The 20,400-nt window shown below is 52.3% G+C and overlaps 1 protein-coding gene and 1 long non-coding RNA gene across 4 annotated transcripts; one reads left to right on the top strand and one right to left on the bottom strand.

Moving 5' to 3' along the window:
• Nucleotides 1-709: 709 nt before the first annotated feature.
• On the bottom strand, nucleotides 710-12,723 carry AK4 (adenylate kinase 4). 3 transcript variants are annotated; one of them, XM_039383031.1, is made up of 7 exons: nucleotides 12,516-12,604; nucleotides 12,137-12,243; nucleotides 10,839-11,057; nucleotides 6,038-6,157; nucleotides 4,573-4,745; nucleotides 4,159-4,277; nucleotides 710-3,347 (listed from the first exon to the last, which is right to left on the bottom strand). In XM_039383031.1, the coding sequence occupies exons 3-7, from the start codon at nucleotides 10,996-10,998 to the stop codon at nucleotides 3,233-3,235; spliced, it is 687 nt and encodes a 228-aa protein (XP_039238965.1). In that variant the 5' UTR covers nucleotides 10,999-11,057; nucleotides 12,137-12,243; nucleotides 12,516-12,604; the 3' UTR covers nucleotides 710-3,232. The 3 variants fall into 3 exon arrangements, with proteins under 3 accessions (XP_039238965.1, XP_027574840.1, XP_039238966.1); XM_027719039.2 differs by lacking the exons at nucleotides 10,839-11,057; nucleotides 12,137-12,243 and having other exon boundaries at nucleotides 12,516-12,723; XM_039383032.1 differs by lacking the exons at nucleotides 12,137-12,243; nucleotides 12,516-12,604 and having other exon boundaries at nucleotides 10,839-12,117.
• A 1,120-nt stretch (nucleotides 12,724-13,843) lies between these two features.
• On the top strand, nucleotides 13,844-16,702 carry LOC120323591. The gene is made up of 3 exons (XR_005564213.1): nucleotides 13,844-13,914; nucleotides 14,330-15,662; nucleotides 16,546-16,702. It is a non-coding gene; the product is annotated as an uncharacterized LOC120323591 (long non-coding RNA).
• The last annotated feature ends 3,698 nt before the right edge of the window (nucleotides 16,703-20,400 follow it).

Raw genomic sequence — 20,400 nt, 5'->3', positions numbered from 1 at the left:
AATCATTCCTGAGTCTCTGCTTCCTCCAAACAGGGAACTGAGAGCCCCAAGCTGCTGTTTGGGAAAGAAAGGAAAAAGCAAAAGGCGCTGGGATCTGCGAACTGGTGGTGCTGGGAGGAGGCACTTCAGCTTAGGGTGTCTAATTCCCAGTCCCAACCACACGTGACAGATTACACGGGGCACAGGCAACAGCCAGAGCCTCCCTGGGCCTAATGCTCTCCAGGACTTTACTGGGAGAAGTTAAATAGGAAAAAACCCCTGACTTTTTATGCAACAAGGTGTCCCTGCCCACAGCAGGGGAGTGGAATGAGGTGGGTTTTAAGGTCTCTCCCAACCCAAGCCAATATGGGATTCCATGATTCTATGATCAGGATGGAAGGGCAGGAGGAAGTGGCATCATCTGCTTTGTCAGAATTGAATTTTTAACCAATATTTTTGATTATATCAAATAATGTATATCAAATTGTATCAAATAATATCAAATAATGTATATCAAATTATATCAAATAATATCAAATAATGTATATCAAATTATATCAAATAATGTATCCTGGCTGTAAGACAGGACTCAAAGAGCAGCACTGCCCCCAAGCCCAAAACTGGGGGGATTTTCCATGTTCCAGTGGGGATGCTCCTCCTCCTCAGCTCCTACAAAGAAACCCAGCCTTGTGAAGGTATAACTCACACACAAACACTGCCAGCACAGGGATCAGCAGGAGAAAACCTTTATTTACATCGTTTGAGCAGTAGCAGAGCTGCAGCGATTCACTGGGAAGAAACTCCAGGAAGAAAACTCAGCTTGACATTCCAGGGGGGAGACCCTCCTCCCACCACACAGTATCTCAGGTCAGTACAAAATTGCTGTCACTTTACAAAAGGTCTAAGATTCACAGTTAAGTACCAAAGGGGAGGGTGAGGGGGATGGGAGGGATGGGACCCCATCCCTGCTGGAATTTGGTCTATGAAAATGCATCGTACGACAGGTCTGGTAGAAAAGTCCATCCCGAGGGCTGGACATGCACAGTCACAGGATTTCTATACCTACTATAGGCCTCAGAGCCTGGAAAAGAAGTACTCAGGTGGCTCTCCTGGGGCAAAGGCATCTGCAAACACTGTCCTGCCACTGGGCATTGCATGGGAGAAGTCTCTCTTCAGGAGGAATTTTGCAGGAGGGAAGGATGAGACACAAGAGGTGGGCAATGCGAAAGAGGGAGCAGCTCCTCTGCCCAGCATTCAGCCCTGGCAGAGCCACCCACCATGGCAAGGCTGCTTTTATAGCCTAAAAAACTCCCCCCCACCCCCCATCATCTCCTCCCCTCGTGCCCAATGCTGTTAGAAAGAAAACAGCACACACATTTTGGCTATTTCTAGATTTGTGTTAAAACCAGCCCAGACCTTCGTCTGAGGGTCATGGGAAAATCTAAAATCTTTCTTAAAGAGGATTTCATTGGGGGGTGGAAGATTTGTGGCCTCCCAGCAGGGGAGCTCCAGGGAAAAGGAAAGGCCCCTGGGGACAGCAGTGAAACCTGACAATCCCTTTGCTCCCATCTGGAAAATTCCCACCCAGAGTGGGGTGGGAGCACTCCCCTGGCACTGCTTTCACCCACAGGCAGGTGATGAGCAGGTGGCACATGGGCAGTGATGGTGTTTGGAAGATGCCCCTTCTGGCTCCATTGGTGGGAGAGCACCAGGACAAAGCTGGCTCTGACAGAGAGAGCAAACATCAGGAGCTCTTCCAACAGCACAAGGATAGAGGAGGCTCAGCTGCGATAAATAAACCTGGGAGTGTGCTGAAGTTTCACGCGTGGAGCCCATGCATCCCTAAAAAACCACTCCCCCTCTCCCGCTGCAGGGCCACTCTCCAAGCAAAAGTAACCCCAGTGACAGTCCAGCAGCAGAAACATGCCAAGGCTGCTCTAATTAATCAAAGAGGTGGCAGGGAGTGACAGGATTGTGCCCTCCTATGAGCACCCCTGGCAGACAGCTCGTCCTGCAGATCCAGCAGCTCCCTGCAGAGATCCCAAAAGACAATGCTAAAATTCAGCGCTTTTTGTTTGTTTTAAACCTTTAAAAATACACATCTTGCTTTTTTTTTTTTCTTAAATATATAAGCTATAAAATAAGGCAACTCGAGGAGACAAAGGGAATGTCCCCATTGCTTAGGTACTGCATCCCACCACCAAAGAGGGTGACAGTACTTCCAGTTGAGAAAAGTGACTCTGCCCGGCCCCAACACACTCCAACGGTGCTGTAAATCATGGGGAAACACCTCAGCAGCCCCTGGATGCATCCCAAGAAAGGAAGGATCTCTGGGATTTTATGGATAGGGAGTCATTTAGCCAGGGATGCTACAGCCACAGCAGGAACAGCTTAGGGAACCCCCATGGCCAGGAGACCTCAGGGACGAAGGCAGCACAGAAGATGGAATGAGTTGATTTCTCCCCAAAACTGAAGCACACATAAATCTTCGGGAGAAACTCTTATAACATGACTATCTTGTAGTATTAAAAGCTATAAACAAGGTAAGCACAAAGGAGTGCTACTCATTCCCAGTCCAGATCCTGCTCAGTCTCACAGCATTCCAAAAAACCAGACTGTACAGCAGCTTTTTATAACATGGAATTCATCTCTCTCTATGGAAGGAGTACAAGTGTGTGTTTTTCCTCCAATGTTTTTCCTCTTTTATGTATATTAATGCTGGAAATGTGATCTTCACATCTCTGAGCTTTGTAGTATACACGTTTTCCATGTTGCTCCCCAGTTCCCACTGGGCTAAGTGTTGCTTTCTAGAGCTTTATTTCTCTAAGAAATAAATTTAATATAAAATAATTTATAGGAAAGAAAACTCAGCCTAGAGAGTACTCAGCAGTAAATAGTCCTGTGGAGCAACAGGATGGCACATTGTAGGCTCAAACAGGGACTGGGGGTTGGAAGGGGGTGGCAAGGACACCATGGCAAGCTGTGTAAACCTGGAATGATCATTACCTGGGTCTGCATCACTGATCCATGATGGACCATAGGCAGGAATAATTTATAGCCTCAAAAGAGGAAAAAACCCCTTATTCTAACAAATCTGACCTTATAAACAAAGATCTTTTCACCCTGACACTGGCTATACTGGCACCCCCCCATGGCATCCAGTACACCATCACCTAATCTGAGCACAGCCCTGGCACTGCACAGAGGAACCAAATCCATGGTGGAGTGAACTCCTGGTCCTTGGCACAAGTGTTTAGTTCTCCTCGTCCGAGAGAACAGGTGGGATCTTGCTGGACAGCAGGGTGTACACATAGGGCCAGATTTTGTTGGTCTCAGTGCCCGAGAAGGAGTGAAGGATGCCTCTGCTCCTGGAAAGAGATGGGAGAAGAGGTCAGCACCGGCCTTCCCGCGGACAGGGGTATCCAGAGGCAGGTCGGATGGGGCTTGGAGCAACCTAGTGGAAGGTGTCCTGCCGATGGAATAAGATGGTCTTTAAGGTTCCTTCCAACCCAAACCATTCCAGGATTCTGTGATTCTCCCCCCTCTCCTGCAAGGGTGATTTTGGCCCCTCAAGGACCACTTCTGCACTTAAAAACACCCCCAGGATCTCGCGCCTTTTCAGCAGTGGATTGTCACCCTATGTTAATCCACCTATTCCCAAGTTGGCCAGGGCACAACTGCCCCAAACTACCAGGGGACAAGCCCTGAAACACTCCTCTGCTCCCAGCAGACCCATCTGAGCCAGCGCCAGAGTCTTGCCCTTCTCCTGCCCTCTTGCCAACCACCCCATGTTCCTCTCAAACCCCTCAGGGCCCTGGACTGATTTTTGCATGGCATGGACCACCCTGGATCTGTGCCTTCTGCTACAGCCAATATATCCCTCCCATTGCCAGCCCTGGCAAAGCTCTTTATGGAGCCCAGCAAGACAAACAGGAGTTGTGAATTCCTTTAGATCAACCTACATCCTCCAAAGGAGGCCCCTTCAGGGCCAGGGCTTGGCTGCAATGAAAGGCTGGGCTTGTGCTGCTGAGCACAGTGATCTGCATCCCAAAAATCTGCTGGGGCCGTGCCGGGGCTCCTGGGGCTGTGGGGATGTGGGCACAGGACTGGGCTGGTGAAACAGCACTCGGGCCTGTTTTTACAGGCATGCTGTGATTTTTTTCTCATGGTCCAACTCACTTGTACAACTCTATTACAGGTTTTGCAGCATCTTTGTACTTTCTGAGCCTGGCAGCCACAGCCTCGGGTCTGTCATCCTCGCGCTGCACCAGGGGCTCTCCCGTCAGGTCATCGATGCCCTGCAGGAGGGAAACACCATCAGCAGATGTGGCCACCAGCCCCATCATCCAGCTGGAGCTCCCTGACAAACACCTCATCCTGCTCTGCATCCATCCACCATCTCGGGCAGCATTTAGCATAAATCCCTTATATCTATTAACATTTAGCATAACTCATCAGGCAAATCGGTGCTCAGTGCTGCTACCTGGGATTGCTCTCTCAATGCTTTTTTCAGGATCCCAGCTCATGAAGAGAAAAGCTTGTCTGATCTTTTCCTTTCATGGATCATTCCCAGCTGGCTCCATGGGCTCTTACCTGGACATGGGGGGGGTTGAAGTCCATGTTGTAGACCCTCCCACTGCCCGGGTGGACCCAGCGGGCGCTCAGACGATCTTTCAGCGTCTCGAAGGGAATGTTCAAGCTGATCACCAGGTCCAGCTCACAGATCCTGTCCAGAGCCTTGGCTTGTCCCAGTGTGCGAGGAAAACCTGTGCAGTCACCACAATGTAAAGGGGCTGGAATGAGAGGTAGGAAAGCAGCAAGAATGGAACCAAACCCATCCATCACGCAGCTCCAGAGCTGCAAACCCACTGCAGCTCCTCCCTGTGCTGTAGCACAAGTGGTGTGAAAGGCAGACACCACCATATGGCTACAATAAAAAATAGCTCCCACAGCACCAGCTCCTGAAATATGACACATAGGTCGCTGTGGGCTCAGATTTTCCTGCAAAGACGTGTCTGGTGTCCCTGCACGGGGGCTGGGGGCAAGTAGGAGGGAACAGGCAACAGCAAAACAGGAAGAAATGCTGGAATTACAAGCAAAAACCTGAAGGAAACAAAGTGCTGTACATAGATAAGGGACAAGCTGCTGGTTTACATGGAGGGCATCAAGGACACTGTGATCAAATGGTCCTGTCCTCTGAAGGTGGTGGGTGCTTTGGAAAAGCCAGTGAGTAGCTGGGAGCTCAGAATCATAGAATCCCAAGATGGTTTGGGTTGGAAGGGACCTTAAAGACCTGAAGGGAGCCAACAAGAAAAATGGAGAGGGACTTTTTACAAGGGCCTGGAGGAACAGGACAAGGGGGAATGGCTTCCTACTGCCAGAGGGCAGGGTTAGGTGGGATACTGGGAAGAAATTCTTCCCTCTGAGAGGACAGGTTGCCCAGAGAAGCTGTGGCTGCCAAATTCCTGGAAGTGTTCAAGGCCAGGTTGGATGGGGCTTGGAGCAACCTGAGCTACTGGAAGGTGTGCCCACCCATGGCAATGGGTGGAACAAGATGAGCTTTAAGGTTTCTCCCAACCCAAACCCTTCTGGGATTCTGTGATTGTTTGATTCCAGTTCCAACCCTGCTGCCATGGAAAAGGACACCTGGCCTTACCTGTTTGCTCTCAGCATCTCCTCCCCCTCCACCTCAGGTGGCTTTTGGCTTTGAGGAACCACTTCACACACATGTTGAGGCAGTAAGAGGTTTTTCTTGGCGTGTCTCCAGCTCTGCTCTGCTCTCTGGCTCTGCTTCATGAACAACCCATCCCGTTTCCCTGCCTTTCCCTTTCCCAGCCGCGTGCCAAAGGCTCAGCTGGACATGCACATGCTACTGCCAAAGGCAGGGGGAAGAAAGACCTGCAGGCAGATGTCCCTGCCAGCAGGTCGGCTCCTACCTCCCCTCCCTCCACCAGCAAAGGCACCTTCTGGCTTTTCTCTCTCCTGGTATTGCCAAACCATTAGCAGCAAGATGATGTTTTGAGGGGGGCTGGCATTTTCCTGTCCAGAGGGGACTCACCATCGAGCAGCCAGTGCTGTTCCCGCCGCTTCTCCAGCTCCGTCATCATCACGCGTGTGATGACGTGGTCGGGCACCAGAAGGCCTCGCTCAAGGTACTGCTTTGCCAAGACACCAACTTCTGTTCAAGAGAAGAAATAAAAAACCCAAGAGCAATAAAAAACCCCCATGACATTTCCAGTTAAAAAATATTGCTCCCCCTCAAATCCTGCCTGTCCTCTCAAATGGCTCATCCATCGCTCTGCTCACAGCTGCTCTTGGTAGCTGGGGCCACATGGTCATTTTGGTGCTGGAGAAATGGAAATACCTGAGAGCAGGAACATGGTGATCCCAGCCAAGCCTTTGGCTGACAGAGCAAGGGGCACTGGCACCAGCTGGATGTGCCAACACATGGAGCTCCTTTGGTTCAGGAAGTGGATCCAGTGCAGTTACAGATGACACTGGCACAGGTATGAAATGTCCTGAAGACACTGAACCTGCTTCCCACCCACAGGGCTTGAAGATTTCAGAGCCTCTACTTAAGATATGCTCCCATAAGAAAGTTATTCCCAAAAGCAAATCCTTGAGAACGTAATTGACGTATAATTGCAAGGTAAACACTCCTTCCTGGGCTTCTGCCTGGCTCCTGCATCACTCGGCTTCAGCTGCTCCTAGAAGCTGGAGAGGGACTTTGGACAAGGGCCTGGAGTGACAGGACAAGGGGAATGGCTTCTCACTGACAGACAGCAGGGTTAGATGGGAAATTGGGAAGGAATTCCTACCTGTGAGGGTGGGGAGGCCCTGGTACGGTTTGCCCGGAGAAGCCCTGGATGCCCCATCCCTGAAGTGTCCAAGGCCAGGTTGGACAGGGCTTGGAGCAATCTCGGCTCGGGAAATGTGTCCCTGCCCATGGCAGAGGGTGGAACTAGAAGATCATAGAATCACAGACTGGTTTGGAAGGGACCTTGTTCCAACCTCCCCAGTTTAGATGGTCTTCCAACCCAAACCATTCCGTGATTACAGTTTGCCTGTGATTTTCTTGGAGCCACTCGGAGACACAAGGAAACTGTTTAGGGAATGCAAATATTCTTTGCCCCCATGTGTGATAAGTCCTGCTCCTGCCACCAGGAGAAGTCCAGCCTCTTTCCCCTTGGACCAGGACGTGACAGACACCTTCTCTTCTTCCCACAACAGCTGTCACCAGAAATGAACAATTTTGCAATCTGTTTGTTGCATGATTTCTGGTGAGGACAGCACATTTTAGTCCTCTCCGAGTATGAGTCCTCTCTAAAAATAAGCCACAGGATCCTGCATTTTGAGGCAGGCTCTTGTTTTCCAGGCTGCAGCAAGATGTCAAAGTGGGCAGCACGTGCACCTGGCTGTGGGATGAATTCCTGAGCTACAGGAGGGGGTTTTTGCAAGCTATACAGTTCTTGGAGAGAATTCATCTGATCTAAGGGAGAAACCAGCCCAAACAGATCCCCCTGGGAGTATGGGGTTGGGTGTGTGCAGGAAACCTTGTGAACTCCCAAAATGATCTGCAGAGGATGCCTGGCTGGAAAGCAGGGCAGGTGGGGCTCCTGGGTTGAATCCAAAATCCAAAGAAACTGCTGGGAAAATGCAAATATTCTTTCCCACTGTGCGTGACAAGTCCTTCTCCTGACATCAGAAGAGGTCCAGCCCCTTTCCTCTTGGACCAGAGGCCAAGAATCAAGAATTTTGGAATCCAGAATCCAACCTGCCTCAGAACGGGCAGGCAGCCGGCGCTGACTCACCGGCCTGCGAGGCTGAGTCACCGCAGGGACCGGGATCACATCCCACTCCCTCTGATCCATAAAGGCATTCCAGCTCGCCCTGCTGAGCAGCTCTTTGCTCAGGACCACAGTGATTGCCAGGAACTGAGGGCAGAAAACACCTTTTCTCAATGACAAGTTCTCTGTCACTGCCCAGACGTCACCGGCGCTGCCGGCAGTGATCCTGCTCAGAAAAGCAAAGGACTCACGGATGGAAACGATACACTTATGCAGCCAGCATGCAGACCTGCGAGGGCAGAAATAGTATTGCATCTGCCTACGTGGTTTGATATTTATTCACATGGTCTGCACAGTGCCAGAGGCTCGCAGGGAACGTGCTCCCTGGCAGGGCAGGGCTGATCCCGGGGGCAGGGATGTTCCCGGGGCAGGAATGTCCTCGGGGCAGGGTTGCTCCTGGGGCAGAGCCGGTGACCACAGAGGCTGCAGCTGCCACAGAAGGTCTGGTTGTCACCCCGAGGAGGGGTGGCCATCCGAGGGACCGGCTGTGGCTCGGCAGGGCTGCTGGAGCTGGGCCTGGAGCTGCAAACCAAAACACACCGAGCCCCAGTTGGGGCTGGGAATACAGTCTGGGAATACAGGCCCACAGTCCTGCATCCCAGAGGCTGCAGCTTTCCCACGCCCCTGATACGGGTGGTCAGCTCTCCACTGCTCTGTGATGGACAATTCCTGCTGTTGGGAATGCTGCTCCTCTGTGCCTGCCGTGTGTGCCGGGGGGACACACCAGCACGGGGACATGGAATGCATTACTGTGGGGGTCCACACACCAGCACAGAGTGCTGACTGCTTCCAGAAAGCTCCTGGAGCTTCTCCCTCCTCCAAAGCACAGGCAGCACTGCCACCCCTTCCCTCTCTAAGGAGGAACAGGCATGGATTTTACATGAAGGACCTGCAGAGCTGCCCAGTCTCTAGACCCCCAATACCCAGGATGTGCTGGAATGCATTATCCCAGCAGCCACAGCCCTTGGAGTTTCTTCCAGGCAGCCTTTAACTCCAAGTTGAACAGTTGCTATCCCCTTCCCAGTCCACCAGCTGTCAGTCCTGAAGCCCAGCCTGCTGCAGGTAAGACCACCCCGATACAGCCCTCCCCAGCCTCAGGCCAGAGGGAAGCAGGGTTTGGGCAGTCCTTCCCAAGCAGGGTGGAAAATCGCAGTCCCTCAACACGAGGAGCTGGGACTTACCCCTGTGGAGCAGCACAGCACCAAATCCCCATTGCTGTGGCTGGGTGCATACAGGGGGTGCAGGCATTACTCTGCAGTTACTCCAGGTAGCAAAGGGCTCCTTAGGTGCTGTTTGTGCTGAGCTCAAACCTAGCCTTTTGACCCATGAGATTAATCCCATTAATCTAATGACCATGGGTTTAATCTGCCCTTTAACTCGTGGGACTTCCAGCTCTCAGTGGCTTCCCCCACGTGGCCCTGATCTGTCCCTCTTTATCACAGCAACACAGTCACAGCCCTGAGGGACGTGTCCCACTCCCGAGGCCACGATCCACACAGCAGCCTCCCAGGGCCAGGAAGGACAGGCTGGAGGAGAGGCTGTCCCCAAACACAGCACTCGGCAGCCTCCAGACCCTGCACGATAACCCCGGACTTTCTGCCCTATGGCAAAATCTTTAGCATGTTTTTTTTCCTATTATTTAGGCTACAGCAACATGATCTGGACTAACAGAGAGGAGAAACCTTGGGTGTGAACAGGGCAGTGACACAGTTGTCTGTGCTCCACTGCAGTTAAGCCACACCAGATGTCACCCCAGTTTTGGGACCCCAGGACCTTTTTCCTGACACAGATACTGAATCCAGGGCCTTGTTCCAACCCTGTCCTCAGCATCAGGATGTCATTTTGGGGAGCTGGAGCCTGGAACGGCCCCAAATTCAGGCCATGACACTGGATGGAGAGCAGGATCTGCCTGGAGGGCAGCAGCCAGTGCTGGGGGAGACCCCATGGCCAGAGCACTGCAGCTGCTCCCACACACAGGGATATATCAGGGACCCCAAGGAAAAGCAGAGGGCTAGAAGGCTGCATCCCCTGAGCTCAGCTTTGACCACCAACCAGGACAGTGTGGCTCTGCCAGCAAAAAAACCTGGGAAAGGTGGGAGAAGGACTGTGGGGCCAGCCCACATCCCCCTTGGAATTTTGTTTTGTGTGTACCTTGGTGGATGCTAACAAATGAAATCCATCACGAGGAAGGGATAGGAACCACTTCTGCCTCCAACAAAGCACCTGAAAGGGAGCAGTAGGGCAGACATAAGACTCACAGACTCTCAGCCAAAGCCAATTAAGTTGTTTTCCAAATTAACTGCAGTCCTGGAGCCTGGAATGCCACTAGCACCAGAGACGACCACTCAGGTTCCGGGGCAAGTACTGGCCAAGGAAACAGCTCACCACCCTCCAGCAGCCCTGCCTAGCACCAAAAACACAGCCTCTAAGACTTCCGAGATGTTGAAAAGGCCTTTTCCTACAGCAGAGCAGCCACTCACTGAGAGACTCTAATTAAGAGACACATGGGCAGGAGCGGATGCACTTCAGGGTTGCTGTAGCACACCTTAGAGCCCTTCAGGAGCAGCCACGCATTCAGCGGCTTTGCCTGGCTGTGAAGTCCTTGTTCCCTGAGAATGCCAACACGGACACCAGCAGTGGGCCTGGAATGCTCTCCATGCTGCGTTCTCCAGCTTCTTCCGGCAGCTGGAGCCCTTTGTGCCCCCTCAGCCTGAACCCTCAGCCACGGCCACTTTATGTCTGGCACTGGCAAGCAGGAAAATCCCTGGTGCATTGACTCTCTAAAAACACTGGACTCATGGCTCCCTCTGGGATGATGAGCCTGTAATGATTCTGTTGGTATTGCAGAGCCCCAGCTCCCCCACAATGCAAAGCCAGTGGAACAGTTGATAAACTTGGGAAGAGAATCTACTTCCACCTGGTTTCCCCCAGAGCTGGCACACAGCAGCACAGTCATGTAACAGCTTGTCCAAAGCAAATAGCAAAAAAAAATAGCAAATAGCTGGAGCTTACTGAGAGCTGTAAGCAGAGGCTGAGTCAAAGGTGGGACCCGAACGTCACACGTACGGCTGGTTTCCTTCTGAGTAATTTTCCCTGCACTTCTCTGTGTTGTTTCCTTTGGGATACTGAATATACGCGAGACACTTTGGGAAACACCTTCAGCTAACTCCATTCACAGCCCCTTCTTCCTTCTCCAGTGTCCCCAGAGAAGCTCTACAGCAAGAGCACTAACTGAAATATAAAATTCAAGACAGTGACTCATTCAGAACTTGATTATGGAAGTTCCCAGATGGGCACGGTCTCACCACGCTGCGCCTCTCCACACGCTGCACCTCTGCTGGCTTTTCACCCCATCTTTCTGTCCTTCAGCCAAAGCCCTCATCGAGATTTTCCAACTTTTCAACCTCCCTCCAAAGGAAATATTATTGTCCTTTTTATTTACCAAAGGAAATCTGGATATTTTTACATGAGTGACCAGCACAGGGCTGTGTGCAACGCCCTTGCACCACGTACCTCTCCAAAACTTCACCCTCCCTAATTTTTCTCCTTGTTTTCATCACCCTTCTAAAAAGGGAAATCACTTCTATGTTCTCTGGCTTGTTTTGTCTCCACACCGTTTCACCGTTCCTCTGCCCAATGAGTCACCTTCCCCCCCGGGTCGGTCTTTCACACATTAGCAAAGGAGAGAAGGAACTGCTGGAAAAAGAAATATACTGGGATTGCCTAATGGCAGCTGCAGAGGAACCCGAGCAGGAGCTGGGGGGCAGCACGGCTGCTTCAGAGCCTCACCAGAACCAAGAGCACCTCAGCAGCCTGGGACACGGGCACAGCACATCCCATCTCCCACGGGGTTTGCACTTGGATGTCAGACACGGGATAGGCAGGATTGCTGCCAGCCCTAAAAAAAAGTCTCGAGGGGGTAACCTGTGCAGGGGTGGGCACTGACACCCACCTCCTCCAACTCCCTGCCTCTGGAAAGGAGTTTCATAAGGAGTGGGGAGCACACACCAGCACCCTGTAACACCCCCAGCCCAGCCACAGGGCACAGCACAGCCCCTGGCCACAGCACCCCACGACACGAAGCAATATTCGCAGCAGGGTTTCTCCTGTGGACAAATGCATGTGCCCAATGCATCCCTCCCACCGTGGGTGTTGTGCGGGCACAGCGTGCACCAGCATTCCAGCCATCTGCCATCTGCTTTAGGTTTTTCCCCCATCCCTGAACAGCCACCTGAGGCAGGATGAAGTTATTAATAACACATACACGCCGCCGTTAACCATCAGTGCACGGGCAGGTGGGTTATTCCTACCGACTTCTCCGGAGCTTAATCATCTGGGACAGGGATAAAACCGTCGCACACCCACGGCACCCGCGGCATCAGACCCCACTTTTATCGGGCAGCTCCGTCAGCTCAGGCTGGAGGGAGAAGGTGATGAATAAGCTATGCCAAATTCACGGAAAGAAAACAACCTGTGGTCGATCCGGGGTGTGTGTGGGGGGGATGTGGATCCCATCCCATCTCCATCCCCATCTCCATCCCCATCTCCATCCCACTCCCATCTTCATCCCCATCCCTACCCTGTCCTCATCCCCATGCCATCGCCATCGCTGCCCCGTCGAAGATGCGCGGGGCAGGAACATCCCGGTCCCGCCGCTCCCCGCGACGGGGCGGCCCCGCGGGCACTCACCGTCGCCGCCGCCGAGGCTCTCCCGCAGGAATTGCCCGCTGGAGAGGTGCTGGAGCCCGAAGCTGCGGGCGATTCTCTCGCACACCGTCCCCTTGCCCGAGCCGGGGGGCCCCAGCACCACGGCCCGCAGCAGCTTGGAGGCCATTCCGGCTGCCGGAGCCGTGCGGGGCAGCACACGCGTCAGCCTCCCCAGCCCCGCGCCCGCCGCTCCCCCCGCACCGCCCGTACACATCAGCAGGGCGGGGGGAGCCCCGCGGCCGCTCCGCTCCCGCCGCCCGCCCGCCCCCTCGGGCCGCGGCACCCTGGGACTTGTAGTCCCGCAGCCGCCCGCGCAGCCCCGCGGCCCGACGGGGCCCCCGCGGCTCTGCCCGGCTGGGCTCGGCTCGGCTGGGCTGGGCTCGGCACGTCCCGGCTCGGCGCGGGGCGGGCACAGCGGCGGGAGGTCCCGGAGCCCATGGAAGCGGCTCCGCGGGATCCCAGGGCACGTCCTGCACGCCCGGCACGGCCGTGCCCGCAGGGAGCCGGGGGGGCCGCGGGGGACCGCGACCACCGGGGCGGACACAGCGGGGCGGGAGCGCACGGGCTGCGGACACGGCCGGCAACTGCAGCCCGCGATGGTACCGGTACAACCTGTGGAGGTACAGCCTGCAAACAGCCGGCAAACACACAGCCGGGGAAGGCACAACCTGTGGATGCACAGCCGGAGAAGGCACAGCCCGCAGAGGATGCACAGCGTGTAAACAGGCTGAAAATGGTCGCACATACACGGCGCGCGATCGCAGCTGCACATGCACAGCCCAGACAGAGACCGCAAAGCACAGCCCGCGGTGCTCAGGGGCTGGTGGTACCGCGGGGGGTGGTGTGTGTGACTCCGTGTGTGTGTGCCATTCCCTGTGTGTCTCTGTGTCATTCCGTGTGTGTGTGTCACTCCCAGCGTGTGTGCGTGTTTGACTCCATGTGTCCGTGTCACTCCCTGCGTGTCACTCCCAGTGTGCGTGTTTGTGTCACTCCCTGTGTGTCTGTGTCACTCCGTGTTTGTGTCACTCCCTGCTCTGTCCGGGTGGGCTCTCCCCCGTGTCTGTGCACGGCCATGCCCGTGCACACGCGTGTGACACTCGTGGGCGCCGCTGCCGCGGACACCGCGGAGGCCGTGCCGGGGCCGTGCCGGGGCCGTGCCGGGGCCGCGCTCCCGCGGTGCCCCCGTGCCCGCGCGCGGGGGCGCGCACCGCACACACCCCTCCTCCTCCCCCCCCTCCCGCGCGCGCCCCCGCGCCGCCCCCGGAAGCGGGCGCGGGTCACGTGCGCGCGCGGCGCTGCCATAAACACGGGAAGATGGCGGCGCTCACGCTCCCGCCGCCCGTGCTGCGTCATGGCGCGCCCCGGCCCCGCCGGCCCGCAGGTGGGTCCGGCCCGGCGCCCGCACGGCTGGAGCGGGGCGGGGGGCCGGGCGGGGGGGCCGCGGGGCCACTGGGGCCGGCCCGCGCAGCTGCCCCGCGCCGCACTCGCGCTCTCGGTGTGGGCGCGGGCGGGGCCGCCGCCCCCCCTGCCCCGGGTGGGTCCCGGCCGGCGCCGGTGAGGGGCGAGGGGAGCGGGGCTGGGGCTGCGCCGCTTCTTGTACCATCCCGTCCCGTCCTGTCCCGCGGCTGTTCCAAGGCTCCAGGTAACCCCAGGAAGCGCCGTGGAAGGAAACTTGGGAGGGAGCGGCGGTGGCGGCCCGGGGACCTGCCGGGGTCCCTCACCCCTCGTAGCCCCGCCGCCGCGGCCGTGTCACCGTCTTCGCTCGTAACGAGCTGTTTGTTTTCTCTCCTCTTCAGGCTCGCAGAGATTTGTGTTAAGATCGCGCTGACCGAGATGGAAATCAGGTTTTCTACCCGAGCTTCTGCAGGGTGAGAGCAGCTGGAGGATCCTCGAGCTGTGCGTAGGGGTGGGGAGGGACGAGCCTTGGGGCTGTGGCCAGGGAGCATCCACAATCCCAGCGGTGTGGTGCTGAAGGAATTTTGGTTCGTGTGAAACAAGTGGAAAAACCAGGTATAATCGCCGGCCCCAAAGGGGCAGGAGGTGGAGCTGGAGTTTAAAACCCAGCCAGGCCAACTTAGGAGGGTTTCAAAGGCAAGAACTGGCAGCAAACACTGGAAACTAGAGGATTTTTTTTAAAAAAAGCATATGGAAATATGCAATGCCTTAGCAATAACAAGAACAAAAATGTGTGCTAGACTCCAAAACTAATGTGGGTTTTGCTGAAAAGGGTGTTTTTTTTCAGATAATAATGGAGAACCTACATAACCTTTCTGCATCAGGTTTGTGTAGCTTTAGTTTGGCTGAAGCAAAGCAAAAATCAGTGTATGTGTGTGTGCGTGTGTTAGATGCAAGACAACAAACTGTTTGTATTGGTGTAAGAGCTGAATCCTCTAGAGAAAATGGCACCAGCCCTTGGAATACATGTGTAACTCCAGCAGTAGTTGTGCCAGAAGGTGCTGGGATTGTTCGCCTTCTTTTAAATGATGTGATAGGAACTGCTGGATCACGGAGGAAAATCTGAATACAGTGATCAAAGCATAGTTAAATTGCAGAATGGTGACTCTTCTCTCATCACCTCAGCCTGTGAAATGTAGGATTCCCAGTCCTACACTTGTGCCATTCCACTGAAATCATTAGAATTTTTCACCTGGAACACCAATGGTGTTGTAAAAACATCTCAAAGTGAGAGCAAATGGTTCATTAGCTATGCAGCTTCTTTCCTTTTCAGAAGTCACCGTTGTATGTACAGAATTTATTATCGTTTTTAGCAGATTCTTTGTTGTTTTTCCCTACCAACAGCCAATCCCTTAATGATTAATCCACAAACTGTGGCAAATCTGCAAGTTTTGGGATGCATGTTTAAGTCATCTGTGTCATCTTACGTCAGTATTGCATAATCTGTTGACTGTCCCCTTTTTATGTAATGTATGTTTGGAGTTTGTTTTAAAATGTACAAATATTTTTTTTCCCCTGCGTGCTGCTCCTTGGATATTCCATGTTTGTCTCTCCATTGCCCTCTGGAGTTACAGACTTGTAAGGCACCATTTTGGTGGCTGGATCCAGCAAATGTTACGTATTTCTCTCTTAAAAACAGTCTTTATGATGGTCTCAGGACGTGTTCTTTGCCAGGTGAGTTATTTAGTGTTAAAAAAACCACTCCTGGAGTTTCTGCTTCCTCCTGGTGGAAACATTAAAGCGACTTGTGCTGGTCAAGTCCATCCACATCATAAATGAACTTTTATAAGAAACTTAGTAACATATTAACTTTTACAATGTAAAACTGTTGTTGTTTTATAAACCCATTTCAGAACTTAAGGTATCTGATTCCCTTAGGCAAAGTGGGGGGTGTAGAAGTTGTTCCATGTTGTTTTCAGCAATGCCTGTTTTTAGGGAAGAAAAAAAACAAAGCGGGATAAAGTATAGGTTGATAGAAGCTTGTAACTTAGCTACTTTGCAGTGGGATTGTGTATTTCCCAATTTTATATGTGGATCCTATGACCTAAAATTGCCAACTTACCTGGCTGGCTGCCATGGTACTCCCTGCCTGTCTGGTCCATGACATTCAATACTTGAGTAGCATAAGCCAAATGCTGCTGTGTGGCTCCAGTGGATTTAAGGTGGAAGAGAGGGGTGCCCCTGTTGTTTTGTAGAGGTGTGGTTACACCGTCTCCATTAAATCCAGCGTGGGTGGATTTGGCCAGAAGGAGCTGCTACTAAAAACACTTTGAGCTGTGTTGTGGAATCCAACCTGGTCATTAAGATAACACTAATTATCTGGATGATTTTCTGGAGTAAACCTCAGTCATGTGGATAATTTTCTGGAGTAAACCTCAGCTGCAAAGCCACTGTGAAATGCTTTCCCCTGAGGGGTGATGTGGGGTTTTTGGGAGACGTGAGGGATGAGGAGGTGGAGGACATGCCTGTTGGGCTTGGCAGTGCCACGGAGGGGCTGCAATGACTGACAGGCTGCCCTGGCTCAGTTATCACAGTGCTGATGCTGTCTCTTGTAAAGGTACAGTACTGTGATAACTGAAGGATGGCAGCCATCTGAGCTTCACGGGATCCCGGGAACGACAGCCTGCTCACCTGGAGTGTGCTCCTTTTACCTGTGTCCTTGGGCATAAAAATACAATTTATCTGAATAAAATATTACACAGTTTGCCTGTTTATTGACTACTTTGTCTTGGGAGGTCTTCCAGAAATGCTGTGCTTTGGGAGTCTGCAAAAATGGTTCCCAAAGCAGGGTCCTGTGCTGTGGTGAATATTAAAGTGCAGAAGGGCAGCTCAGTGGGTGATACTTGGTAGCAGAATTAATTACTCTGTAGCAATACAGAAAACTGAGCCCTATTTAGGTACTTTTTAATATGTCTTGGCTGGCTACTGTAACTCTTACAGGTCTATGTGGTGGGGCATGGGTTATTTCACAGTCTCGGTGATGGAGCTGGGACAGTCCCTTGCTCGGGGCTTCTCTGACCTGTAAGTGGGAGACTGTGAATTTCCCGGGTCATTTCTGTAGCGATGTCATCAAAATCCCTGGAAAGGAGGAGTTGTCCAGGGAGCCTGTGCTGCTGACTGATGTTTGTGCTGCGTGAATTAACTCTGCAGTGCTGGGACACGACGGCAGAGGGGCCCCGCGGGCCGGATTGTGGTGGGAGTGTGAAATCCCAAGTTTTTTGCATAAAGTAATCAAGAGACCTGCAGAGACGTTAATGCGGTTTCTGTTTCCCAGCTTCCCGCCCCTCCCCGATGAACTGGTGGCCCTCAGGCTGCCAGGGCTGGTGCAGCAACTTCTAGAGGTCACAGTTTATTCCCCATCCCGACGTTTAAGGTGGTCGTTGACCCAGTGGTGTTTAGAAAACTCTTCCTTGTGGGCTGGGTGATTCATCACCCTCCAGGGCTTTACCCTGTGCAGCCCCAGCTGCTGCTCCTGGGAGAGGACAGGGGTTAGCTGCAAGATGAAATGAGCTGGTTTGTTATTTCTCTGCTCTTCACTGGAAGGTGTTGGGGGCAGCCCGTGCTGGGGGCTGTTCCTGTGGGCCCTGTGGGGTCGAGGCTGTGCAGCTGTGATGGAACATTTTGCCAACGTGCGTCACTTAGGTGGGGAAAATATTACTGGTATTATGAGAGTGGTTCGAGTCTGGTTCTGGAGGAGGGCTCTGTCACACCAGAAACTGCAAATGATAAAAGAGACATCCTGCTACCAAGAGTTTAAGTTCTAGATTAAAATCTGAGAAGAGTCAACCCTCAGCTTCCTTTTTCCGAAGGCTGCAGGCACCCCTTGACCAGAGCAGGGATGTGGTTATCCCGAAAATTAAAGCTGGTCATCTCTACATTTGGCTGTACAACAGCAACATGCCTGTGCTCCTCCTCCATGTCCCAGGGTCTCATTCCAGTTACAGGATAAATAGGAAAAAAGAGGAGCTCTGGAATTTTGGATTGGGAGCATTTGTAAGCTTGCAGGCTGCCCAGGTCTGGGTTTCATCTCTTTCTGCCTGTGTCTGCTGTTGGCTTTGGATCCAGCAGGCCCTCAGGAAATAGGCATCCCCTTTCCTGGAAGAAAAGCAGGTGCCATGGGGTTTTGAGTGGGAAGCAGCATGACATCCAGCCAGGTCCTCGTGGTGCCATCCCAGGGACAGCTTTGGGTGTTCACTGATGAAATAGTCAGGGTGCTGACTCCTACTAGAAACCAGAAAATCCTTTTCCTTCCCGTGAGAAACAAGATAACTGCTCAGAGGCAGAGAGAAGGTTTGTTATGGATCAGGTCCAAGGAATATGGTTCCTCACCTGCCAGGCTATGGATCAGGTTTGAAGTTAATGACCAATCCTCTCGCTTGGAGGGACATTTAGCACAGCTGCTCTGTGCACTGAACACACCCTGGTGCTGCTGAGGGAGAGCAAAGAGCCTGCTGGGGTGACATGTGCCCCTGGCTTCACATCGTGATTCTTGTTTCCTATCACAACAAGCACAACCTCGAGCTCTGGCATGGGACAGGAACTGAAACACTGGCTGTTCCTGAAAACAACAGCTCTCCACTCACATTTAGCATTTATCTCCCTTTCCAGCACAGTGGACATAGAATCCGTCTCTTTGTCCTGTAGCTTCCCACTGATATGGGAAAGGGCAGACTGGTGGTTTTGCTACATCTAAATATTGCTGCACACGAACAGTGCAAGTATCGAAGTGTGTTTTGGCAGCAGAGCACTTCCTCCCACAAACGCGTTAAAGCAAGACATAAACAACCTGCATCCAGTGATATAGGCTCAGAAATAAGGTCCCTGAGGACCATCCGTTTTCTGATAAAACTTGCTGTAATTTATGGGATTGATCCCAAGGCAAGGCAGTTTTCTTTTGGCACGTCTCAGCTGTCATTCCAGATGGGTTTGTTCTAACCCAGTGGTTCTCAGGCGCTTTCATTAGGAAAGTCCCTTTTCCCATCTGGAGGCTGTCACCTTCCCACCCACATTTTGCATGAGAAGAGCAGCAGTTGTGCTCCTTGGGGCTGCAGACAGGAATGGCTGTTCTGTTCCTGGCTCTCATCCACAAATCTGCCTTTTAAGGATCGAAGTTTGTGCTGGTTGGGAACAGAGCTGGCCAGCCACTATCAGCTTCTGACAACAGCAGGATAAAAGGCATCCACTGTCTGCCAGCACTCAGCCTTGAAACCAGGTAAGGATGTTGCCTTTCCCAAAATGCTTTAAAAAAAAAAAAAAAAAAAACCAAAAAACAACCCTTGTTTTATTTGTACTAAAGTAAAAAGAATCTTTCCCAAAGACCTTCAAGAACTCAGTCATCATTTCAAAGTACAGCAGTGCCTCTTATAAATCAGGCTGTATTTTAGTTGCTGTCTCCAGCTTAGTGCAGACACTTGAACTTTAACTCAGACCTTCTTGTTTAAACATCTTTACAAAGCAAGCAGCCCACTCGTGCAAATATTAGATGTACCAGAATGTAACTTGAGTTTAGGTCAGGGTAAGCAATTTCTCGGTGTGAGCCTGGAGATGTTGGACAAAGTGAAATGAAGACTGTGATGGAGTCTGTGTGATCAGAAATGTCACCAGCTCAGCCATGTGACATTCTTTTCTCCAGGTGCAAAGGTATATTTTTGGTGTTCCAGCTCCCAAAACCTGCTCAGTTAGAGCACCTTGCAAAATGTCATGAGCTTAACGAGAATTCAGCAATACTCGTTCATTACAAATATGCTCAGCTCACCTATGAGGATATTTTCACTTTCTTGGAGTAAAATCGACTCCATGTGTTGGAGCTGCATTCCCGCTCACTGTTCTCAGGGGAGCACTGTGGTGACATTCCTGTTCCTGTTTCCAGGTGAGGGGCCCTTTCGCACTCCCTGCAGTAACACTAATGGCAAGTGCACCTGTCTGTTACTGGGAAAAATAGTGCCCAGGAGTCCTGTGTGAACAGGGGGGGACACAGTCCCTTCTCCTTTCTGCATAAACTATTTCTGCCTGTTTCTCACATTCTGGAGAAAACTACTCACTGAGTTGTTGGATTATTTGTAAACCCTGCATTTTTGTCATTAGCTTGATTCACCAAGGGAAACTGTGACTGTATTTGGTGTGTAATCAGGGACAGAGGTACTCATTAGGAGATGAGTGTTTCAGTGTAGTGCAGTACCAAAGTTTCTGCAATCACTTCTGTATATGGACAGATGAGAAACTCAAGGTTGCGCAACTTGGTACATAATTTGCTCTTCATAACATTTCACAGGAGTAGGAGCAGGGCATGGGTCTATGTGTGGATTAATATACCCTTATACAAGATCATTTATTGTTGGGCAAATGTTACAGCCTTTCTGGGACCAAACACTGCTAGAGCCAGAGGAAGGACCCCTCTTGACTCCAAAGGGCT

Source organism: Pipra filicauda, unplaced genomic scaffold, assembly GCF_003945595.2.
Source record: "Pipra filicauda isolate LSUMZ 115617 unplaced genomic scaffold, ASM394559v2 scaffold295_size919547_pilon, whole genome shotgun sequence".
NCBI classification, from domain to species: domain Eukaryota; kingdom Metazoa; phylum Chordata; class Aves; order Passeriformes; family Pipridae; genus Pipra; species Pipra filicauda.
This window is presented reverse-complemented; position numbering and strand designations above follow the sequence as displayed.

Excerpts from the sequence above, each read along its gene's own strand:
- AK4 (XM_039383031.1), bottom strand. The coding sequence starts at position 10,998 with ATGGAGTTAGCTGAAGGTGTTTCCCAAAGTGTCTCGCGTATATTCAGT. Across the intron at positions 4,746-6,037 it reads ACAGCACTGGCTGCTCGATG|GTTTTCCTCGCACACTGGGA; the intron begins GTGAGTCCCCTC and ends GTGACTGCACAG. Across the intron at positions 3,348-4,158 it reads CCTGTAATAGAGTTGTACAA|GAGCAGAGGCATCCTTCACT; the intron begins GTGAGTTGGACC and ends ATCTCTTTCCAG.